At 41.5% G+C, this 16,145-nt stretch overlaps 3 protein-coding genes and 2 non-coding genes across 7 annotated transcripts in view; 2 read left to right on the top strand and 3 right to left on the bottom strand.

The window, feature by feature from the left end:
- Window positions 1-56: 56 nt before the first annotated feature.
- Window positions 57-3,131, bottom strand: aplnr2 (apelin receptor 2). Of its 2 annotated transcripts, XM_088417405.1 has the most exons (3): window positions 3,120-3,131; window positions 2,109-2,185; window positions 57-1,494 (listed from the first exon to the last, which is right to left on the bottom strand). In XM_088417405.1, exon 3 carries the CDS (start codon window positions 1,439-1,441, stop codon window positions 164-166), a length of 1,278 nt encoding a protein of 425 aa, XP_088273531.1. In that variant the 5' UTR covers window positions 1,442-1,494; window positions 2,109-2,185; window positions 3,120-3,131; the 3' UTR covers window positions 57-163. The 2 variants fall into 2 exon arrangements, with proteins under 2 accessions (XP_088273531.1, XP_088273530.1); XM_088417404.1 differs by lacking the exon at window positions 3,120-3,131 and having other exon boundaries at window positions 2,109-2,212.
- Window positions 3,132-3,732: 601 nt separating this feature from the next.
- pus7 (pseudouridine synthase 7) lies at window positions 3,733-11,681 on the bottom strand. Of its 2 annotated transcripts, XM_088416367.1 has the most exons (17): window positions 11,420-11,681; window positions 10,677-10,970; window positions 10,514-10,598; window positions 10,084-10,206; window positions 9,868-10,009; window positions 8,681-8,698; window positions 8,393-8,504; window positions 7,420-7,497; window positions 7,210-7,338; window positions 6,936-7,061; window positions 6,812-6,873; window positions 6,574-6,734; window positions 5,657-5,783; window positions 5,480-5,581; window positions 5,289-5,418; window positions 4,489-4,580; window positions 3,733-4,373 (listed from the first exon to the last, which is right to left on the bottom strand). In XM_088416367.1, the coding sequence occupies exons 2-17, from the start codon at window positions 10,958-10,960 to the stop codon at window positions 4,237-4,239; spliced, it is 1,908 nt and encodes a 635-aa protein (XP_088272493.1). In that variant the 5' UTR covers window positions 10,961-10,970; window positions 11,420-11,681; the 3' UTR covers window positions 3,733-4,236. The 2 variants fall into 2 exon arrangements, with proteins under 2 accessions (XP_088272493.1, XP_088272494.1); XM_088416368.1 differs by lacking the exon at window positions 8,681-8,698 and having other exon boundaries at window positions 11,420-11,680.
- Window positions 11,682-12,298: 617 nt separating this feature from the next.
- trnat-agu (transfer RNA threonine (anticodon AGU)) lies at window positions 12,299-12,372 on the top strand. The gene has a single exon. It is a non-coding gene; the product is annotated as a tRNA-Thr (tRNA).
- A 978-nt stretch (window positions 12,373-13,350) lies between these two features.
- srpk2 (SRSF protein kinase 2) overlaps window positions 13,351-16,145 on the top strand; it is a 41,378-nt gene continuing 38,583 nt past the window's right edge. The window contains 3 exon segments of the mRNA XM_088416366.1: window positions 13,351-13,374; window positions 13,377-13,410; window positions 13,413-13,530. Coding sequence (XP_088272492.1) covers window positions 13,351-13,374; window positions 13,377-13,410; window positions 13,413-13,530 — 176 coding nt within the window.
- On the bottom strand, window positions 14,018-14,090 carry trnak-cuu (transfer RNA lysine (anticodon CUU)). Its single transcript has one exon. It is a non-coding gene; the product is annotated as a tRNA-Lys (tRNA).

Genomic DNA, 16,145 nt, shown 5'->3' with positions numbered 1-16,145 from the left:
TATTTATTTGCACTCCCTACACACCAGTTGAAACTAGCTAAAACCATCAAGGCACACATGGGAAGACACTAAATACTTTGTTCAGGCAATTCAAGGCGAAAATTCTTTCAATTGGTGCCATGACCTGGATTGTCCATTCCATTGTTTTTAGGTCCAGGTCAACTCACTCCTCAGTGACCATGTCCGTCTCCTGCGTCTTTTCTGCCGTTTCTTCCCGAGTTTGCGTAGGCTCGTCTAAGCTCACTTCCCTCGTTTGTGCCTTTTTTTCCGCCACCTCCTTTTTCCTCCTGGGAGCACCACAGAGCAACAGAAGCGTGCGTCTACATCTCCTCCGGAAGGACGGGTCACAGGCGGCGTAGAGCAGCGGGTTAAGGCAGGAGTTGAGATAGGCCACGCAGGTGACGTACGGATGAGCCGCTAGTAGGATCTGGTCCAAGGTGCAGGAGTAGGGCAAAAACCCGAATTCCAAGAGCAGGGATAAAGTCTTGTTGACGTGAAGAGGCAGCCAGCACAGGAAGAAGGCCAACACTAGAGTCACGATGACCCTGAGGAGCCTGCGCTGGCGGCGGCGGTCCGGTCGAGGCCCGCCGCCAAAGTGTCTGCTGAGGAGGCGGGCCAGGGAGCAGTAGCACACCAGCAGAACCACGAGGGGCAACAGGAAGCCGAGAAGCGTGGATTTGAGGCTCAGGACTGCAGCCCACCACATCTGGGCCCGCTCTCTCTCGTCTTCATCAGGCTCATCTCCGATCAACATGGAGTAGTCCATCTGGCAGGCTGTAGAACCAGACTCATCCGGCCAGGTGGACTCCTGCACGGAGCGCAGCAGCAAGCCGGGAATTGCTAGAACCCCTGCCAGCAGCCACAAGCCGGCCAGCGCCCACTGGGCCCGGGCAGGGGGGCGGCGGCGTGGGTATCCGGTCAGAACCCAATAGCGCTCCACACTGAGCACGCTCAGGCTGAAGACGCTTGCGTACATGTTGAGGGCGGTGAGGAAGCTGCTGAGCTGACATAAAATCTGTCCGAAAGGCCAGTGGTAGCCCAGGCCTGTGTATACCGCCCACAGGGGAAGGGTCACCAGGAAGAAGAGGTCTGCTAATGCTAAGCTAGCTATCAGAGAGTCCGTCAGGGAGCGGGACGGGCGCGGGGGCTCTGGAGACGAGGACCCGGAGCTGGACGAGGTGTTTCTTCTGGACGTGTAACCGCATTCCTGTTTTGTTTGGAAACAGGGCCTCCAAAAACCAGCGGGGTGACTCCTCCCCTTTCCGTCGGCTCTGTTCATATAGGCCCACAGAACCAGAGCGTTGCCCGGGCAACCCAGAACAAAGGCCAGCAGGTAGATGGAAGGGATGATGGAGAAGGAAGGAGACCAGTCGGTGTAGTCGCATTGTAAAAAAGGAGGCGGCGAGGTCAGAGAGTCTTCATCCGACACGTTGGACTCCATCTGAACGATCGTTCCAATTTGGATTCTTCTCAGATTCACTCAGTTCATTTATGCTGGTAAAAACAGAAACATTAGCTCATCAGCTTTCATTTTGTTTAGCTTTTTATTTCACTGCTTTCGTGTCAACCTGAGACCCAGCCAATTATTTTATGTCCATTTTGCACTAGAAAGACATCAGTTAGTTGCGTCCCACCCAAACAAAAGGGACGTCATTAGAAAGACCACAATCTCCTCAACTGAGGACACTGAGACTTAGTAGGGAAGCTCCAACAATAGTCAAGAGAGATAGACTAAAGACAAATAACAAATAAATAAAGCTGGGCCTCAAGAGGATCTAAAAGGACGTGGGGCGAGATGAGAATGCAAAAGTATGCACACCCTCTTGTAACTGGGAAGATATCAGTGTTCACAAATAATTATTCACACAAACCTGACAGTCAAACAGGAGCGTGTAGACTTTACTTCTATCATTAAGTATGTTTACAACCACATAATATAAAACGGAATTGAGCAAGACATGCAAAAAGGTTCTGGCTCCTCAGTATAACACGAACAATCAAATTATTTATCAGTGCATTGCAGTAATGCTACTAGCATGAAGCGAAAAACAAAATGTGAGTTACTAGTGTTCCTGTTTTCGTTTTAATCATATCAGAAGCTCACTTACCTGTAAAGACGCCGTAAGGATGAATTGAAATCTTGTGCAACACGGGAAAATCAATTTCTCTCCTGTTTCCAGTTACTCTGAAACGTGCATGGTGAAAATGGTCTTAAATACAAGTTTTGAAGCCCCCCCCTACCATACACACACATCCCTCCTCCTCATAGCAGACCACACCAGTGGAATTACGAGACCTGCAAACAGACCCCCCCCCCCCCCCCCCCCACACACACACACACACACACACACACACAATCCAGGAGACACAAAAGAATACTGCTAGTCTGCTTGCAAACACACTCAAACACACAGATGCAAAAGGCTATTTCACTGTATTCTAATGCATTCCCACACAAACATGTGGTCACTGTGTTCTCTATCCCGCGCAGCAAAACGCACAAGATGACAAACAGCTCAAGTCAACACACAATCATGACAACTTACATTATTTTAGCATATTTACCATAGCTCCACAAAACCTGAGTGAGGGGTGATGTAAATAAATGAAAACACGGTCTTAATCTAAATAACTGGCAGGTATCAAGGGGTCTAGGAATACATGTAAAAATGGCTAAAACAAAATCAATGTCTTCCAAAATTGTTGTTAGAATGACCTTATCTATGCTATTTAAAGAAAAAGCTTTTCTTTGATATCCAACTTTTTCTTCTAAGAGACATTACAAGAAACCAGATTTATTCAAAGATTTAAATGCCTACACAAACTGTACGTACCTCTATCCGTTATTTTTTTTCAATTGAAAATAAAAATCTTTCCCCTCACATTACATCTATTTTAGTCCCCCCCACACACATACACACACACAACACAACTATGACTTCATTTATAGAAGTATTAGAGCCATACCATTAATCCAACAATAAAATTGACTCTTATTTTCTGGCAAGATGACAACTTTGTGTAATATACAGTATAGATTTATATTTTTTTCCCCATATGTCTCATAAAAGAACCTCAAGCAATTCTATGGTGCAGTGTTTGAAGGACGACTCCATCACCTTGGCACGGGGTTACTGAGTAAACAGCCAAGACGCTCCAACAGTAAACAGCAAGAGCAGAGGTCACGTTAGTGTCCAGCTGTTGTTACGGGAACGGATGTTTCTCTATACATTCCTGGCTTTTCTCAGGACAGTCAACACATATGGACAAACAGTGTAAAAAGAAATAAAAGTGGAGCAATTACAAGCGTTTGCATGGCACGAACAAGGTTGGCCTCCCTGTGAGAAGCACCGTAGAAAAAGGTACAATTTGGGGACGTTGGGATCAAAAGTGAACTGCATTACAGCCAAACACGAGACATTGTTAGAAATCTGAGATGTCCTCTACTGAGGACAGATGGTCTTAGTGGGATAACTCCAAATGAGTCAAAAGAAATGGACCAAAAACTAATGTTCACAACAGTGGACACTAATGAATGGGAATTTCAGGAATGTCCTAACATGAAAAAAAAGTCATTTTTAATTAAGTAAACGTATTATGATGTAGGAAAAATATTTCTATGAATAATAACTGTATTGTCTTAAAATAATTAATGCCATACATCTACAAAGATTCAAATTTTAGTGTTAAGTATGAAGAATGAAGTGTTACGATGTCCAGAAAATAGACAGATTCAGCTTCTCAATGATTTTAATGATCTCTCTGCCAGAGTCGCTTGTACATTCGGTCGAACGTTATTTAAAATAGAAAGTAAAGTCTCAAGTATCTGCACAAGCAGATAAAAACAAAACATCTCTGTATGGTACTTAGAGAAAGAGAAAACATCAAAAATAAAACTGTCATCAGTAATTTTCGATGTTTTAAAAAAAAGCCAGCTTACACCCTGCAAGTGGTGGGAAAATGAAGCCTCGTGAAACACTTGTGATTGTTTTTTCATTCCTCTAGATGGTGCTCTTAGTTTAAAAAAAATGCTACTGCAATGAAAATGGATTTGAGTTCCACTGCATCATTAAACTAAAAGTGACATCTGGAGGAACCAAACCAAAAAACAAAAGTGCTTCATGAAGCTTCATTTGCCCATCACTACCTGTAACTGCGGGGAACATGAAGTTGCCACAAGTGTAGCTTTGTTGCCAAACAATTTGCTTGTGCGGGTGTACCTAATGTGTGCCGGCATCAGTTGAACCAGGTGGTATTGAGCTGCGTCTGTTTCTTGATGCTGGTGTCCAATTTGAGCACCTCGCGTATGGCCATGGTGGCGTACGTCGAGGGCGGCAGCGAAAACTCCAGCCGAAGAGCGCTGTACTTCCCTTCTGTGAGACAAACCAAAATCTTTCAATTTTCAAATATGTTTATATTCTGGATTCAAAAAACAAAACTTTTTTGGTGTGTTTGATGTCCATTGCAACTTTTCTTTTGAGTCCTGACCTTTGTTAAAAACCGGTGCTGGTTTGTTCTCAATTTTCTCAAAGTCGGTGTGGACAAGTGACAGCTTGGGGTCGTCGTATTGGATCACCTCCCTTTATAGAAAAGAAACAAGAGTGCACTGAGTTTTAGCTGGGATAGTCGAGTCATTAATCTTCCTCAGATTGCGTTAAGAAATCCCGTTTGAAAGAAATGACTGTAAAACACACGAAATATAATAAAACCCTCATAAAATCACCCTTACTTGTACTTGCGTAAAACACGGTTCCCCAATTTGCTGGTGTCTGTTATAAAAGTAAATTAATAAAGACTGAAATCATGCCAACTAAAGTGTCAATACTTCTATCTATCATAAGGAAACAATAAAGGATGGGTGAGTATGGGACAATGTTTGAGAGATTTAAGACGAGTCATTCCACACCAGCCCAATGATTAGCGATCATGGATGTCTATAGCGGTCACTGGCAGTGAATAAGTAAAATGATCTGTCAACTAGCACTATTTATTTACTGCAACTAATGCATTTTTGTTCTTCAACATATGTGATATACAGCGACAAGTAAAATGATTACCATTCACTGACCGCTAGCCGAGTAAAAATGGAACTTAGTCGTCTATGGCAGTGAATGAATAAAACGTCCCGTGAAATGGAAGGATTCATTTACTGCATTGCGTTTTTGCTCTTCGATATATGCCAGCGACTTAAGTGGAATGATTAACATTCTCCGCCAGTTAGCCGAGTAAAAATGGAACTTGGACGTCTATAGCCGTCAATGGCAGCGAATGAGTTAATATGCACCCACCAGTTGACATCGCTAGGCTTGATGAGGACGCGTCTGTAGGCTCCAGCCAGCGAGTAGTCCTTAATTTTGTGCCGCATGTTGTCGATGTCCAGCCCGTCCGCGCTTAGCATCTCTCTGTAACCTTTGCCCACTGCCGCACACGCTCCACCGTGTTAGTTCATTTTTTACATGGAGAAATTTGACAATCTTACCATGGTGAGAAGGGTAGATGACGTCGAAGCCAGGAAGCGGCATCACAATGTCGTGTATGGAGTGGCTCTTTGCTTCCTCTTCTGACAGGATGTGCGCTTTGGCTTTAAGGAAACAATCACATCAATTGCCATCAGTCAAAATGACAACGGTCAGCTATCCAAAGGACAGATACGAACTTCCTCGGAGCACCAGGTCGCCCTCCACGGCTCTAAGCCCAAAAGCGTCGATCCGGCGGCTGACCATGGTGTTCCACACCACGCTTTGGTAGCTGTGGATGTACATCAGGCGGTTGTTTCGGGGGATCTGCAGAGACCAACATGAAGCAGGTCCTTAGCTCCACATTTCAATTCACTAATCAGTAAGGATGGGAAGAGATCTTAAATGGTTAGAAATCCACAAGATTTATTTTCTTACAGTTGTTTTTGACATGATGGGGGACATAGGAGAACGCGCTTGCCTGTTAATGTTCTGCATGACAGTAAAACACCGCCAAACATGGTGAGAACGTCAAAATAAACCTTAACATGATAATGAACTCTTTAAGTGCCAAACGTTACCCGAAAAGTCAACCCAGAGAGCGCCAGCTGATTTCAAGCATTTTGACGCATTTTTCAAGGCCGACAGAATATTGTATTGTATGACTATGTAGACATTAATGGTACCATATGAAAGATTGGATTCAATTCTTTACCTCAAAAGGAGAAAGTAAGATTCTAACATATTCCATTCTTTAATAATCACTGTTTAGAAAGTAGGTCATGAGTGATACTAAGCTATTTTGGACAAAAGGAGAAAATGAGTTTTGTGACAGCAATGACTCTGACACTAATGTTTTTTCTCCTTCCCTTTGATAAAAAAATGAACAAAAACAGTGAACATGTGTTTTTGATGGCAAAATAACGCTTCGTATGTATATAACTACATTACAAGTGTTTGATTGGCATATTATTAAGAGGAGCGCTGGCCACAAGTGTCATCATTAAAAAAAAAACAACAAAAAAAAACACGTAGTTACAGTTGTGGTCTTGTCACTGGCACACAAACTAAGTATTTTACATGATGAAAATTCCGATCCATGGCACCACTTACTTACCAGTCCAAAGGCAGTGACAATGTTATTTTTGCCATGGTGGGCCAGGCCCCGCAGCAGCTGGCCTTCCACGCAGCGCTTGTTGGGCAGTTTCTTCAGAGCCGCCTCAGGGTCTTGAGTCTTTGCCCACTCTTCTCTGCAGCGCACCAGAAATTCTTTCTCCGCTGCAGGCAAACGTATGATGGAAACATTATAAGGACCACAAAATTCCTTGACAGGCAAATTAGAAAGATTTTACCACCTCCGGGACGAGGCTTCAGAATTAAATCCACTACTTGCTTCCAGTCATTCTTCAGGATGGCCCTGTCGCAACATAAGCAAATTTATTAGCGTGGAGTTTGAGCAAAAATGTTGGATGGCGTTACCTGCCGACTTGATACGTGGGCACCGCCGTGGTGCCAAAGCGCTGCATGCCGTAGTAGTTGATAAAGCCCGTCTGCTTGAGGGACGTCATGGCCTGTTGGACTTGGGCGTCGGTTCCTGAGATGTTCCTGGGTTGAAGACATTAAAACACATTCAATACCACTGAGGGTTATGGAAGTCAAACATCCATCCATACATACATACATACTTTCACGCAGTTATCAATAGGTTGCATATGTTGGACATTACAGGCAATCAAAGGAACGTTTCCCACACCTAATGACCACCGTAAAGTGGTTCCCCTGCAGCTCCCCCAGCTTGAGAGGGTGATTCTTGTAGGAGAAATTTCCCAGTTTGAGGTTCATCAGGCACTTGTTGAGGTGAGCCAACCGTTCTGCTGTGATCCTGCAAGAGACAAAAGGTTCCCAGCGTGAGCTACAAAATCAGAGGCCACGTATTGTACGCGCCACCAACTTTTCCACTCACTTGAGCACAGCGATCTCCTGCACGGTGACGGCCCTCTTGTCTTTCGTGCCCATATAGGAGAACATGTTGGGTCTGAGCCTGGTAAAAAAACCATACAGAGTGGTACTCAGTGGAGCACAGACCAAGACGATACACTAACGCAGCTTAGTGGCAAGTTCAAGTATTACATCTTCGCAATGAGTGCAGTAATATTAATTATAACGTTTGCAAATTCTGAAATGCTGAATTATTTCCAACAGAGCGGAATGATATAGAAAATATCGACTGTTATTAAAAAATAGAACTACAGGTATGAAAAAATATTACATGTAATGAATGGTTTCTATTGATTTTGTATGGAAAATTTTCCATTTTGAAAATGATTTACAACATAAAAATTAGATCATGTTTGTGGTATTATTTGGGAAAATGATTAATTATTTTGCATGTGAATTGAATGACAAACATTTTACATTTCAAACCGGGTACTGTGTGTGTGTGCTTTTTTTTACGTCTTTGGGAATAGGGAATTTTTATGCATATCGAAATTATGAAAATCAATTTTTGGTCAAAAGGAAATTTGTGAAATTGAAAATGGCTCCCAAAGTCAATTAGCTAAATGATTTAAATTTCAAATGGGAATGATGTAATGTGCAAATGATAAATATGCCATCGGAAGAAATGATAAGCAATTTGGCCTAATTCAAAATGAATGGGAACATTTTGTGGTCAAAGTGACTTTTGTCAAATTGAAAATAATTCACAAGGTGAATTAAATACTTGGCTTCATTGTGAATGAATGGGTAATTTGGGGGTGAAAATTGTACAATTTGGGGGGAAAAATGTGACTATTTGAAATAAATACGAGCATGCATGGCGTAAATTTCTGGAACATGATGAAATTGGAATGATGTAAAACGGCTGAAATATGTGGATGGAAACGCAAGACAAAAAAAGAGACAAAAACACTTTTAAAATGTCCCTTGCCGCATACCTGAGGAACTTTGACAGCACATTGATGGCATCCATCGTGTCCTTGTTCTCCTTGTACAGCACAAAATGGCAGAAGCTCCCGCGGTTTTTCGGCCAGAAATGTTTCCTCGGTGCTATAAAAAGAAAAAGAAAAACAAAACAAAAAAATCCCATACAAAAAACGTGTCAGATCATATTTGAGACCTTCATCTTGAATAGTCTACTCCTGCCTGAAACTGTTGTCAAAATAATAAAACCTGATTCAACCCAACATCTTCTGTGCTTGCTTGTGTGGAAAGGAACTTCTTACCTGCAGATGTCTTCACCTCTATCCAAAGAATTGCAAAATATAGACAGTAGAAGAGCGTTACTAAGCGTAAGATATTTGTGAAGGAGCTAAGCCACATGCACAAACAAACCCACGACGGGACTGCGGATTGAACGGGCTGAAAAGGCATCAGGCAGGCATTCACGATGAGTGATGTGTGGTGACCGGTGAGCAGGATCAGAACCATAATGAGGGGTGGATGACCCGAGACTCATGCAAGTAGGTTTAGGCTGGATTGACACGGCAAGGGTCAAGCGACAATTGACATTGGCATTATACCTCATCACATTTTTTTTCTTTAGGAGTTAAATAAATCGTTGACGCCAGTACTTTAAAATTAGACGCTTGTGGTGTAATTCAGCCTTATTGCAATGCACACGGCATTTCCTTATTTATTTCAAATAAGATGGTGATAAATGTGCGTGGGTCTGAGTGATACATCGAGTTAGGTTGTCAATTTAAAAATCGAATGTGAAAATGAGCAAAATCGTGAATTTGAGGTTTTTAAACATTGTTAGGGTGTTGGAAGGTTTGTTTATGATAATTAAGGACTACAGGACTTGTTGTTTGAACATTCTGCACAGGACTTATTTTTGAATAATTTTAAGCTCCTTAAAAAAAAAAAAAGTTATTTGGTTTTATTCCTGCATTCAAAGTCACAATCGTCCCAGTCCTGATTTTATTCTCAGAATTCTTACTTTAGTCATAAAACGAACTTTATTATGAGTGACAGTGGGAATTCCGAAAAATCTGAATTCTGTTATATTGCAAGTTATTATGTGTGAATATTGGTAAAAAAATACAACACTAAAGTACCTACAAACATACTTTTGCATAATAATACCTCAGGGTAAATCACAAGACAAGAACATGATTTTCTTTTTCGACTTCAAAGGTTTTCTATTTTACTATTTTGGTCAATGCCCTTTTACAATTCTGTGACAATATCAAACGACATATGTGAAGTATTGTATTACACCTTCATTGTTCCTCACTTCAATTTTATTGTTTTAACATTACGTGTTCACTCGTGATATGAAACGTTATCTGTGCATTTAGTTGCTTTCTATTATTTCCAATGGGGAACATTGTTTTTGAAATAAGAACTCGATTGGTTTATTGGACCTTGGTGGATACACTATATTAGACATTTTTCTGTCTCCACTCACCAGCCAGAGCCTTCTTTCCAGCAGCATGGTAGGCCACAATGAACTTGTGACCGTCTTTCTCCTCCGTTTTTGTCTCCAGGCCGGGAAATTGAGTTTTGATGGCTTTGTGTACAAGCGTCCGCTTATCCTTTGACTCGTCCCCCTACAAAACATAATAAAAGTTCTTAGTGGACACGACACGACTCAACGCAAGGACCTTGTGGGTCTCAAAGTCACCTCGATGGAGACGAAGCTCTCTTTGTTCTTGAATAGCTGCAGCTCAGCAAGCTGCTTCTTCTGCTCTTCAGTCAGCACGGTGCATTCGGTTGTTGGATTTTCTTCTTCTGCTGCTGCTGCTTCCTAATAGAAGAAAAGTGCATGTACAAAAACACAATTCAAACGCTGCACAGACATATTCTCAAATGATAGAAATTGGTGTGTGTGTCCTGCTTAGAAAATGTTTTATGCTGTGTGATTAATGGTTGTTTGTGGAATATTAATAATAAGCAAAATCCACCCCTTTATATACTGTATATCTCCTCGGGGCGGCCTTTTTGCCACGTGCTGTCCACTGAGTATGAAGTTGCAGTTGTACAAGACTCAGGTAATGACCAATCACATCTTGTCTTGCACATGTCACATTACCAAAGTCAGAAAAAAAGCTTACTTGAACTTCTTTAGGAATTGAGAGGTCATCTAAGTGCACTATCTTGCCTTCTTTGCTGATTTCATGCACCACAAAATCTGAGTACCTGATGAAAAAAAAAATGAAATGCTGCGCTGTGCGAGAAAAGCGGTGGAAGAAAAAGGTATGATTTTCGAGGTCTCACCTTTCCTTCAGGATTCCTGAGAAGCCCTCATGTTCACTGACATACTTGCAGATGCCCACATCCAGCTCAGTGAGGCCGTGTTTCATCATGTCGGCAAATGTCTCGCCACTGCCATCCTCCTCATCCTCCTCACTGTCACTAATAGCTTCCTGAGGACCTCCATTTTCATGTTCATCTTCAACTTTGGCTCTTTTAGTCACAGTCGCCTTGTCTTCCTTATCTTCCTGGAAACCTCGCTTTGCCCCAGATTGGACAGGAGCTGGTGCAGGCTTGGATTCGTCCATCGTAAGCAAGCTGGGAGACAGAGGAATTTATTTTAGGAAAGCTGATATTCTGGCAGATCGCAACAACTATTTTTTTTTTTATTAACAACTTGTCATTGCAAGATCAAGCTTTGAAAGCTTGCAAACTGACTCAAAACCACAGTAGCTCAGACTGGCCTTAGTCGTCATGGTAACGAAAGATCGACTCGCCATTGAACTGTACATATTTGGTTGGGAGATGGGGGCTTATATGCGACAACATTTTGGCAAGACGAGATTTAATGTGTGTAACGTGTTATACAATCATTGATACTTTCAGGATTTAGACAGCTATTACAGGTCATATGAACTGCTATAGTTTGTGAAAAAGTACGATGACGCAACATTTGTTGTTTTTCTAACACTGTGTTTCACATACTCACAAACTTAACACAGTTGCACGCAATTGCGTACAATTTCTAAAACAAAATTCGTACTTACCTTTAAGATGTGGTCGGTGTCAATCTGAGACGTGTAGCTTAGCATTCGTGGATATTAGCAAAACGTAAAAAAAACCACGAGTAGAAAGAGAATCTTGTGGCGTAGCTGATGCCTTGGCAGCGTAACCTTAGAAATATTTTAACCTGGCCAAGAATGTATTGATTTGAAGATTGATTTCTACCCGAAAGTGAAAACAGCACAGCAGGATCAAGAGAGCCAAATCTACTCCAGAACACGTGTGTTTGCATCTGCGCATGCGTACATATACTTCCGGGTTTTCAAAACACCGCCCACAACAGTAAAAGTCAGTCAGCGATTTGAAAGAGACGAGATCAAAGAATGCGCTGACCACGTTCCCCTCACATGACGCGAAAATGTGTTTCTATGACTAAGACGCTTGAGCAATTGGTGCAAAATCAACCACATTACGTTTAGCGTGAGCTCGAAAATCCGACTCACAAGCTGAGAGGCTATACTTGTCTTTAAAGCCGTAGAATGTGCATCCACGGGTGAGTTTGGATTTGCGACAGACGACATTCATTTACGGCCACCGTATCCTGTTATTTTGAATTGATCGAAAGAATATTTAACGAGATACCATAATGTTTTAAATTATCTGTACAACAATAATAATAGTGAGTTAGATTACTTAAATGTACAAATCTCCATTGCCTTGTAGTTTAATCTAAACGAACCCCAAAACCCTGACGACGATTATTTGACATTTCTCCCGATTCTGGGGCGGGTACGCTCCTGGTTATGAACTTCACAATGTGTAAGGACTTGAAATCTGCTTAGGACAATGATGAAAATAATTCTTTCTCGTCAGCCGTTTTTTTGTTAGTATAAAAAATGTTTAGGCACACATATGCAACTACCGGCGCCGTGGCTTAGTTGGTTAAAGCGCCTGTCTAGTAAACAGGAGATCCTGGGTTCGAATCCCAGCGGTGCCTTTTTGTAGTTTTATTTCCACAGGAGAAAAAACTTGGTTGATTTCATTTCGTACCATTTCAAGGAATTCAAATAAATTTAGTATCAAAATAGGAAAAGCCGCACAGGAACATAATTATTTTGTGTATGGTAGCCATAAGAGACCAAAAAAAGAAAACGTTTTTCAATGCAATGTTAGTCAAGCCTCTCAATTAATGCTTGTCAGTACAGATGATTAATATTGTTTAGAAAGTACAGACAGATTTCCTTTTGCTTATTTTCTTTATGAAACATCACTAGATTATTTTTGTACTGTTTCCATAGCAGTCATTTGGCAAAAAAAAGTTGCTGAGTGACATCATAGTCCTGTAAAATCATTACAAAATAATTCGATGTATACATATTATGTTGGTTACTTAAAAAAATGAAAACTAGCTGTTCATTTAATTTTGTCGAAATTTTATTCTTTAATTTAACCCTTGCCCTCTTCCCTAGGATTATCCTTTAACAAATTTTGACTAAATAATAAAAATTGGCACAGCAAATTAAGGCATTAATTAAGAAAAAAATCGTACATGGTGAACGGCAAATATATATGGTTTATATTGCTGAAACAGCAAACAAACATAAAAATAAAATGGACAGCGTTGTATATTTACCATTATCAGCAATAATAGTTTTGTTTAACATTCTTTTCGGGGTCAAAGAACCCCAAAATTCCAGATCCTTCAATCGCCCCTGAATCCTACAGGAGTCGCGTAGTTGCTGCACGCAATTCCCGTTTTGACCTACAGAGGGAGCCAAGAAAAAAAGGGAAGAAAACGCACAGTGAATGTGAGCGTGCGTGTCTGTGCTGGCTGCCAGAGGGAGGAAGAGGAGGAAAAAATGATCTCCAGGAAAGGTGCGTTGATTTGAAAGCCCTTCAACTCCAAACCCCGGCGCTTTGCTGCTTTCGCGCCCGTCTTTGCGGCGAATCGAACCGGAAGTGGCGCCGTAGATTCATGTCTCGTTCTGACGTGTGTTCTCTCCTCTCCTTTCTCATCCCCTACTTCCTTGCACCCTTTTCCCTCGTATTGGGACGTCGCCCATGTCCTGTTCGCCGTCAACTCACTAGTGTTAGTCATGCAGTCCAAAAAGAGGAGGCCGAAGGGGAAGAAGGAGAAGCCGGGTCATCATCGGAGGTAAGCCGGTGGGGTTTTGGGGTGGGGGAGCGTTTGTCTGCCGCCGTTCGCTGGGTTTGACGTGGGTTCGTCTGTGCACGTTTGGATGCTGCAGATAAGTTGGAACTGGCTTGACACTCGACAGCTGCGCACTTGGAGCATAATTTTGCAAGATGAATGCATTTTGAAACCATGCATCTTTTTTTCATATGTTGATCTTGGTGCTGGGTGTGTGTAGTTCTGGCGGGGTGAATCTTAGCAACGTCCGCACGCTGCAGTGGCTGTGTAAAGTGCATGCGAATTCAGTGTGTGTGTGTGTGTGTGTGTGTGTCGAGTGAGTGGGGCTCTCCATGACGTGACGTAATTCACTGGCACCAACCGGAAGCGATCTCGTTATGGTCATCGTCTTGACGTGTTAATATATTTGTTGGAATTACCCTACAGTTGAATAAGTATCTTAAAGACGCGATCTTCAAGAAGAAATGAGAAAAGAATGGAAAAAATTAAGCGCCCAACGTGGGGCTCGAACCCACGACCCTGAGATTAAGAGTCTCATGCTCTACCGACTGAGCTAGCCGGGCGATGTTCATATTGTGAATCACTTTATTTCTTAAACTAATCTAAATACATCTAAATACAGTATGCGTCATTTATTACTCAGCTGTTTACTCGACTACGTTCAAATAATTCCTTTATCCCTTTATTTGAGGTCATATCGCGTTGTAATTTCTGTATATTTATTTTATTTTATTTTTTTTAGATTTTGGGCATTTCGTAAAAAAGTCACCTTTAAAAATCTAAACCAATCAGGATGAATCAGGCCTAGAAAAATCGAATATGTTTCAATTGCACTTCAGTAACGTATAGTTTTTGGTACTAATACTATTATATTTGTTTTTAACGAGTCAGCCTCTCAACAAACTTAGTCTAAGGTAAATATCACAAATCACGTGATGTTCAATATGGACACCTGTTTACTTAATCGCAAACTAAAACAGATATGGGCAAACTACAGCCCGTTAAGATTTTTAATCCAAAAAAATACGCATCAATCAGAGTTATCCGTGTTTTTAAAATAGTAACTGTTTGCAATTTTTTAAAAAAAAGTTTATTTAATTTTCAGTTATTGGAAGAGTCATTTCAATGAATAAATACATGGGGGTTAAATAACACTGTTGTAATGCTTTTGTTAATTTTCTATTGATGTAAAAGCACAAGTTTTCAGGATATCCCGCTTTTTTTTTTATCAAATATAAAAACACTCCATCCATCTGCTCCTCTGGTTCCTATGTTAAATTTGACAAAAGTGTGCCCACTCTATGTAAGATTTTAGCAAGTAGGCCTATGCAGTAAAATACAGGCTGTGACCAAATTGTGACGGATTTTTATCAATAAAATATTGTATATCGGACAAGTTTTGGGCGAAAGCAGTTGAGCAATGACCCTTGAGCAATCATAATTGATCATCTCATGATTGAATTTTGACAAATGTTGCCAGTCCAGCAATTTCTTGGTAAAGTCTTAACGCAAGTTGGGTTTTGGCCAAATCTTGGCGACCAGTTGGCGGTTAGACCAAATCTTGCTCAGCGATTTTCGACCACAAATTCCGATCGAATGAAGCGCCGCGATTGGATCAAGTAGATAAGTTACTTCAGAGTAGCACGTGTTGTTGTATGATAGCATGGAATGACAGATGTCTCCTAATGGACGTGAAACCAAGTAGCTACGTTGAGTCCACGGTTTCCTATTACAACCTAATCCCTTCTGTCTTTACTGCTTGAAGACATCCCCCCTAAAATAAGGTCCCACCATGCCATTTGCTGTGTGTTGTGTGCATTCCCATGGAAACAGGTTCTCTCATGGGCCAAAATAACTCAGCAAGCCTGAGTCGGTTGCTGTGATTGTACCGGCTAGCCGGGTCAGGGGAGTCATTGCGTGGCGTCTTTACCAAGAGACCTTCCGTTGACCCGTTGTTGGTTCCGAGGCGGTAAGTTGACATTTTTAAAGACGCTGAGAACAAAGCCGGTGCGGTTATTTGGATGGGATTTCCACGGCAGCCCATGTAAGCCGCCGACCAATCGAGGGAGTAGAGCGATCCGATTCCCGATTTGAAATAACGCTCCAATTTTGATAGAATTCATTACTTGTTTTTATTGGATGGATGGCAGTTGGTGGATTCCCGCTAAAAGGCATTTATGGTCTTTTTAATTGGATTTCTAAGAAGCAGCCAACTAGTCAGGCCTGAATTGATTGTGACCACAATATCGTCCTGAGACAGCCTAGTCATTTATGTCCACTGTAGCGAATATTTGTTTTTGTTCTGTTACTTGTGACTGATTTGAATTACCGCACTCAGTCCTAGTCGGCACAGTATAGGACATTCTGATCTTTCCAATGGTGTCACATGTGTTTGGGTAGGATACAATTAATTTGCTGTCTTGCTGTGACAAAATGGACACAACAACGGAGACAAGTGAATAGGCTGTCTCTTAGGAGATATAGTGAAATAAAAAATGTTATGCATCGTCATGCTGCTGCAAAGGCAACTGCTGAAGAAGCTTAGCAATTATTTTTTTTTTAAACGTTATTGTTGTATCGATTTGGACCTCCATGCATTTAAACATCTCTTCCTCTTC

This window comes from Hippichthys cyanospilos, chromosome 6, assembly GCF_059441005.1.
Source record: "Hippichthys cyanospilos isolate Australia breed blue-spotted pipefish chromosome 6, RoL_Hcya_1.0, whole genome shotgun sequence".
Lineage (NCBI taxonomy): Eukaryota > Metazoa > Chordata > Actinopteri > Syngnathiformes > Syngnathidae > Hippichthys > Hippichthys cyanospilos.
This window is presented reverse-complemented; position numbering and strand designations above follow the sequence as displayed.